The sequence below is a fragment of the Gossypium raimondii genome, chromosome 6, assembly GCF_025698545.1.
Source record: "Gossypium raimondii isolate GPD5lz chromosome 6, ASM2569854v1, whole genome shotgun sequence".
NCBI classification, from domain to species: Eukaryota; Viridiplantae; Streptophyta; class Magnoliopsida; order Malvales; family Malvaceae; genus Gossypium; species Gossypium raimondii.
In genome coordinates, this window is record NC_068570.1 from 43,311,700 (window position 1) to 43,319,250 (window position 7,551).

At 34.4% G+C, this 7,551-nt stretch overlaps 1 protein-coding gene across 1 annotated transcript; it reads left to right on the top strand.

Moving 5' to 3' along the window:
• Positions 1-2,837: 2,837 nt before the first annotated feature.
• Positions 2,838-6,213, top strand: LOC105773185 (ketol-acid reductoisomerase, chloroplastic). Its single transcript, XM_012594887.2, has 10 exons — positions 2,838-3,191; positions 3,324-3,416; positions 3,639-3,704; positions 3,821-3,961; positions 4,235-4,462; positions 4,566-4,683; positions 4,788-4,927; positions 5,020-5,187; positions 5,319-5,474; positions 5,607-6,213. The coding sequence occupies exons 1-10, from the start codon at positions 2,904-2,906 to the stop codon at positions 5,970-5,972; spliced, it is 1,764 nt and encodes a 587-aa protein (XP_012450341.1). The 5' UTR covers positions 2,838-2,903; the 3' UTR covers positions 5,973-6,213.
• The last annotated feature ends 1,338 nt before the right edge of the window (positions 6,214-7,551 follow it).

Here is a 7,551-nt window from a genome sequence, read left to right on the forward strand (position 1 = left end):
CTCACTGCGAAATCCACCGTAAGAAGCGTTCTATTCATCACTCCCCTCTAAAAAAATTAATTTCAAAAAACCCTAGAAAATAGATATAAACTATTTTGTTGCAACATTTTATCATATAATGTTAATTGATCTTTAATTACCATATAATGTTAATTGTTTCCTTCTTTACTTCAATATTCTAATTTAGTTTATATACTAATTTTTTTATTTCGTGTAATGTACATGTTAAATTATATTTATCAATTTTAATATATTATACTTATTTATTATAAAATTTGTAATGTTTTAGTAATATCATATTTTGTAATATTTAAATTTTAATAGTTTATATTATTATAATATAAATTAAGAAAAAATTTAATATTTAAAATAAACTTAAATTAAATCCTAACACTTATTAAAATAATAAAAAAATTAGAAATTTAAAAAGAACTTTTGATCTCTAGTGGCAGCCTTCATTTATCGACACCCATCAATTATAATATTAAAATATTAATTGAGACACACTATTAGTCATAATATTTACCATAATTAAATTAGGGTAAAATATTAAAATAGTCACTTTTGTTTCTCTTAGGTTACGTTTTAGTCACTTATGTTTGAAATGTTACGTTTTAGTCACTTACATTAACATATTGTAACATTTTAGTCACTGAGCCGTAAATTTTCATTAGCGGTGTAACGATAAGCTGATGTGACACGTTAAATCATCATTTCAAACAAAAAATTTAGGTTAAATTATACAATTGGTCACCATATTTTTTTCGTTTTGAGCAGTTTTTTTTCTTTTATGTTCTTTCAACTTTCCCTTTTTTTTCTTCATTTTCCTTTCTTTTATGCTTCTCCATCTATTTTCCTCTCTTCTCCATCTCTTTTAACGTAAAAGAAAAAAAATTAAATTGCTCAAAACGAAAAAAAATATGGGGACCAATTGTATAATTTAACCTAAAATTTTTGTTTGAAATGATGATTTAACGTGCCACATCAGCTTACCGTTACATTGTTAATGGCAATTAATGGCTCAGTGCCTAAAATGTTACAACACGTTAACATAAGTGACTAAAACGTAACATTTGAAACATAAGTGACTAAAATGTAACCTGAGGGAAACAAAAGTGACTATTTAAGTAGTTTACTCCATAATTTATACAAGTCATTGAGAAGATGCACAATAATTAATTTGCATATTTATCATAATATATATATTTACCATAATCAGTTAATATAATCACAAATAGTTAATACATTTATCATAACTAATGCAAATTCACTATAATTAGTTATTATATTTATTTTAATTAATTTTCATAATATAAATTCACCATAATTAGTTAATATATAATTATCATAATTAATTAATATAGGCTAATAATATCTTGGCATTATTAGTAAAAGTTGCCATCATGTGTAACTGTCATATGTGAATTTTGATTTGATAAGTCACCAAATTAATTTAAGCAACTAGCATTTCTAATTTCAAAGCTAACTGCAATTAGTAAAAGACCTAAACTGAAATTTCTTCATTAAATCTTGTATCAGGTAGTACTAACCACAACAAAAAGGTTTTCTCAAATCTATAATCTATAATAACAACCACACAAACACTGAAAAAAAAAGGAATACAACTTCAATTCCGAATCAAATTCACACCAAATTAAAACAACAAAAAGAATCAAAGAAGAATTAAAACAGATTAAGTGAGCCTTTTGAAGTGAACGACGCCTAATTTAAGTCAAAATCCAAATCTAAACCAAGTTAAAAAGAACAAAAAAAAAAAGAAGAGTAAAACGAGTTAAGGTTATCACCTTGGCTGTCTCGGAGCGATTCAAATCAAAATTCTAGGGTTTAATTTTCAGTGAAACGGAAAAGATGGATGCAGATGGGGAGGGCGACTCCAAGTATATATGCCAACTGGTGGTGCAGTGCAGATTTTGACAACGAAAGGCGAAGATGAGGAAAATCAAAGATGAACGCCAGCGTCTGGTGTTGAGAATCATTGTTGGATGATGGCAAGCAGAAGATCGGGGTGTTAAGAATAGGGGAAGGGGAAGGGGAAGGGAAGATCGGGGTGTTGAGAGTTCTTGCCTGTTTTTTTCCTGAAAATGCTTACCGAAATAAAAACGGTAAGACATTTTCCTAAATTAAAGGCCTCATCTCCCGTGTTTTGTAATTCATTTTATGTTAGGAAATTATTTTCAGCCAAAGAAACACTGGAAAAGGTTGAAAAGCTTTTCCGGAAAATATTTTCATGCCAAGCAAACGGAGCCTTAGTTCATTGTAAATTTGTACTTTATATTAGCTTGGTTCTATTCTATAATTGTTCGCACATGTATTTCTAATTGTACTATAATTATATTGTTTTTTGTGAACTTAAAAAACTATTTTTCAAATAAATAAGTTAATATACATTAGATAATTATTTAATATACCGCTTAACGATTTTTTTGTCTCCATAAATAAATTAAGGGTGTGAAAATGCCAGATTTATTTATATATTTAAAGCATTTAGCACCTTGATTGTGTACTTTTTTAATTCATAAATAAAATTAAAAATTGTAATATGTCTCATTTTATTTATTTAATATTTTGTTATACCTTATAAAACATTTATCATTTTTATTTATTTATCAAGTTTAAAAATATTGTATCAAATATTTTTCTATATTTAATATTTTTATCATATAAAATACTTGTCATATTTGTAACAAATAGTGCAGAAACAATTTTCCATTTAAATTAAAATGAAAAAGAAAAAAAACACCAACCCATATTATGCACTTCGAAAAAAACAAAAACCTCACCAACCATTTCACCCCCTTATAAAAAAGCCAAAGTTGGTGCTTAGCACATAAACCTAAGTCCTGTTCGAAACCGTCTCTCACACCAGCTTTCGTCTTTCAGCAATGGCCGCCACCACTACAACCACTTCCTTTAAAGCCGCACTCCTTTCTACACCGTCGATATCTTCATCGACCAAATCAACCGTCCTCAAACCACGCTTTACATCATCATCGTCCTCACGGTATTCGCCGATTCCAAAATCACTGATAGCTCATCATGTCTCTACAAAGACCAACGCCATCGTCGCCAAGATGGGGACAGTCCCTTCGCCAGTTTCTGAGACGACATCGCTTGACTTCCATACCTCCGTTTTCCAGAAAGAAAAGATCTCTCTTGCTGGTCACGAAGAGGTTAACTGACCCCCTAATTAAGTCATTTCATTTCTTCTTCTCCTTCTTCTTCTTCTTCTTCTTTTGCATTTGCTTTTCAGTTCCGTTTGCTGATTAATTTCATATATATTGATTGATTTGGGTATTTGGCAGTACATTGTGAGAGGAGGACAGCATTTATTCCCTTTATTGGATGATGCTTTTGAGGGAATCAAACAGATTGGTGTTATTGGTTGGGGTTCTCAGGTTATTAATTTACAACATTTCTCCTTTTCTTTTTCCCTGTAAATAAAAGCAAAAGGGAAACCTTTTTCCCCACCATTTCATAATTATGAAGATCAAAAGCATGCTTTTCAGTTTTCATTGACCACGAAAGTCTTTCAAGTTTTTATTTTGCAAATGTTCATTAATCGTATATCCGAATATTACATTCCCTTAACTAAAATGTGGTTTAAAATATGGTTTTAGGGGCCAGCTCAAGCACAGAATCTGAGGGATTCTCTTGCAGAGGCAAAATCTGATGTTGTTGTGAAGGCAAGCTCGAATTCTCTTGTCCTTGTTTACGAAGAAGAAAGAAAATCGTACTCACTGTATTCTATTTTGCATTCATTGATTTGACTAAATGTACTGTTACTTGATGATGATTACAGATTGGGTTGAGGAAAGGCTCTCGCTCCTTTGCTGAAGCCCGTGCTGCAGGATTTACTGAAGAGAACGGAACTCTGGGGGACATATGGGAAACTGTTGCTGGAAGTGATCTCGTGTTATTGTTGATCTCTGATTCTGCACAGGTTGCTAAGCTCCTCATGTTTTCTATTTCTGCGTTTTAAAAGATTGGCTATTGGTTATGGTTAGCATTGGCTGATTGTATAAGCTGCATGCCCATAGCAGACATCTTTCTGATGCCAACCAATATATGACTCACATGAAAAATGTTTCCAAGTCTATTAGACTGATTTGTGATGGCTTGTAATGCTTAAGACTTAATGCACTATGGTTCATAAGCTCTCTGCACTTTTTGGTTTGTTCTTATGAAGCTTTATTTTCTGAATTATGTTATCTAGGCGGATAATTATGAAAAGGTCTTCTCCCACATGAAGCCAAATAGCATCCTTGGGCTTTCCCATGGATTTCTTCTTGGCCATTTACAATCGTTGGGGCTTGATTTTCCTAAGAACATCAGTGTAATTGCTGTCTGCCCGAAGGGAATGGGACCTTCTGTGAGGAGGCTTTATGTTCAGGGAAAAGAGATAAATGGCGCTGGAATTAATGCTAGTTTTGCTGTCCATCAGGTTGATTATCTCATGATCATATATTCAACTTAGTCTGAATGAATGTCAAAACTAAACCTTTTCAAAAAAGCATGCTTAAATGACAATGTCTAATTTGGAGCAGGATGTTGATGGTAGAGCTACAGATGTGGCCTTGGGATGGTCGGTTGCCCTTGGTTCTCCTTTTACATTCGCCACCACATTAGAGCAGGAATACAAAAGTGACATTTTTGGGGAGAGAGGTGAGCTGAGTTGTTTGTGTTATTTTGTCAACCATGCTTGCTTTTCATCTTTTGTTTAAAAAAAATTAATGCCTAAAGCGTGTTGTTGTTTCTTCTTTCTGCAGGCATCTTGCTAGGTGCTGTTCATGGGGTTGTTGAATGCTTGTTTAGAAGGTATGTGGAGGATGGAATGAGTGAAGAATTGGCTTACAAAAACACTGTTGAGTGCATAACAGGAATTGTGTCAAAGACCATTTCAACAAAGGTGATCCATGTTGCTTGCTATGCTCTCTCCTCCCTTTGGAATTCTTACTTACGGATCCCTGTTGTGGCCAATTTCTGTGTTTGTTTCCATAGGGTATGCTAGCTGTATACAACTCATTGTCCGAGGAAGGCAAAAAGCGATTTGAGGCCGCTTACAGTGCCTCATATTATCCTTGCATGGAAATCCTATATGAGTGTTACGAAGATGTTGCAAGTGGAAGCGAGATTTGCAGTGTTGTTTTGGCTGGGCGTCGGTTTTATGTATGTTTATGACACTCTGTTTTTGTCAGTTTGCTTGTTATAGATCCTTATTCCATGAATCATTCATTGCTTAAAGTTGGTTCTCAGCGAAGAAAAATCTTGCTTGATGGCTGACTAAGAATTGTTTACAGGAAAAGGAGGGTCTACCTGCCTTCCCTATGGGTAAAATTGATCAGACACGGATGTGGAAAGTTGGTGAGCGTGTCCGAGCAACTAGAGCGAAAGATGATTTAGGTCCACTGTGCCCTTTCACTTCTGGGGTTTTTGTGGCGCTAATGATGGCACAGGTAATCAAATTCATTTTAAATTTTGGACAATAATAATTAAATGTACTACTGGGCTTTGTGGCAAATTAAATCACTTGAAGAATTTTGCTTTGTTTTCCTTCTCTTCTTATCATTCGTAACATTTAAAATCAGATCGAGGTCTTGAGAAAGAAGGGCCACTCGTACTCAGAAATCATCAATGAGAGTTTGATTGAAGCTGTTGATTCCTTGAACCCCTTCATGCATGCTCGAGGAGTTTCTTTCATGGTTGATAACTGTTCCACAACCGCACGATTGGGATCAAGAAAATGGGCTCCACGTTTTGATTACAACCTTACTCAACAAGCATTCGTAGCAGTGGATTCAGGTGCTCCCATCAACCAGGACCTGATAAGCAACTTCTTATCTGATCCTGTTCATGAAGCTATCGAAGTCTGTGCAAAGCTAAGACCTACTGTTGATATATCAGTGCCCCCAGATGCAGATTTTGTTCGTCCTGAATTGCGCCAGTCTAGTTAGACTGGAAGAGAATATTTTCTCATGGACGAGGCTGTTTTGCAGTAAATCTTATTTTAGTTTTGCTACATGTGAAGAGGAGGATAAGTTTTTATGGCTGTCTTAGTTTGTGTTTGGTTTAAGAGGAGGATAAGTTTCTATGACCTGTTAGTTTATGTTTGGTTTAAAAGAATTATGTAAGGTGAACTTAAGATTCATGAGTTGCTTATCTGCAAATGGTATGCTTGGCCTAGCCTGTTCAGTATTTGATTAATTTTATGAATTTGGTGGCTCAGTAAAACTTAATGCCAAAATGCGGTATTGGCAGCCTTTGTGCGTAGGTTTAGCAATACTCTGAATAAAAGAAAATCATGCTTGTTTGATATGGTGGCGACCTTGACAGATTGAGAGAGTAGGAAAAGAAGAGAAAAATAGCAAAAATTTCATTCCATAACAGGCCTAAACGATTCCCTACTGCATACAATGTTTTTAGGTTCAGAGAATCGTAGCCCTCGATAATAAAACGCAGCAGATTACAAACCTTAAAACGCAGCGTATATAAAACTTGTTCTATATGCACCGTATGACTAAAGCTTAAAACATAAAACGCAGCATATAACCAACGTTAATAACAGAATTATATACAATCCATGACAATTACTCCCGGGGTCGAACAAATCCTTGTCCTCAAGGATCAAATGAGTTGGCCAAGCTAGGACATTCTCTACCTTTGATTAGTTCATAGATACAGTACCACGAGATGACATAGCCTAAGTATTCAATCTTGGAGGAAGCAAACTAACACTTGCTGAGCTTAGCAAACAAATGATGGCTTCTCAAAAGTTAAAACACTTTCTTAAGTTGTAACAGATGGTCTGACCAGGATTGATAATACACTAAGATTTCATCAAAGAAAACCAGCACAAGCTTCCATAAAAGTGGCTTGAATACTGAATTCATCAGTGCCTGGTAACTTGATGGAGCATTTGTGATACGGTGTTGCGCGCGGACCAAGATCGAGTTGCCAAGTCACGAGAAACTCCTACGAAAGCTCTAAACAATCAGATCTGAAACAAAACAGAAAATTAAAATATTAGAACTTTGAATTTCCGGATCCAAATAAAATCCCAAATCAAGAAAGAATCAAATTGAGAATAGAAATAAGTGTTAATAAGGGTTCTTGAAACCCTAAAGGAGATTGCGATTCGCCCAATTGAACACCAGATAGTTTTCCCCAAATTTCGCAATCTAATTTCTCCCAAAAGAGTATGGATGAATCGGCAAGAACCCTAGAAATTGGGGATTTTGGGCTAATTCCTTAAGATAGAAAAAGGTGAAAACACAATAACAACAGAAAATAAATTAGATAAAGATTCGCACAAGCGAAATAAAGAAAGAATTGACAAGAAGAAATTAAAAGATAAGTCCTAAGAAGCCTTGAAATCCCGAAAGATCTCACAACTCCTTCAAACGGCTCTAATCTCCCTCCAAAGAATATCAATGGCAAGAAGAAGGTTGAAGATGGCTCCACAATCAAAAGATTGTTAAAACAACTTCTAAAGAAAGCTCAAGAGAGAATTCTTGGAGAAAACCTCAAAGAAAA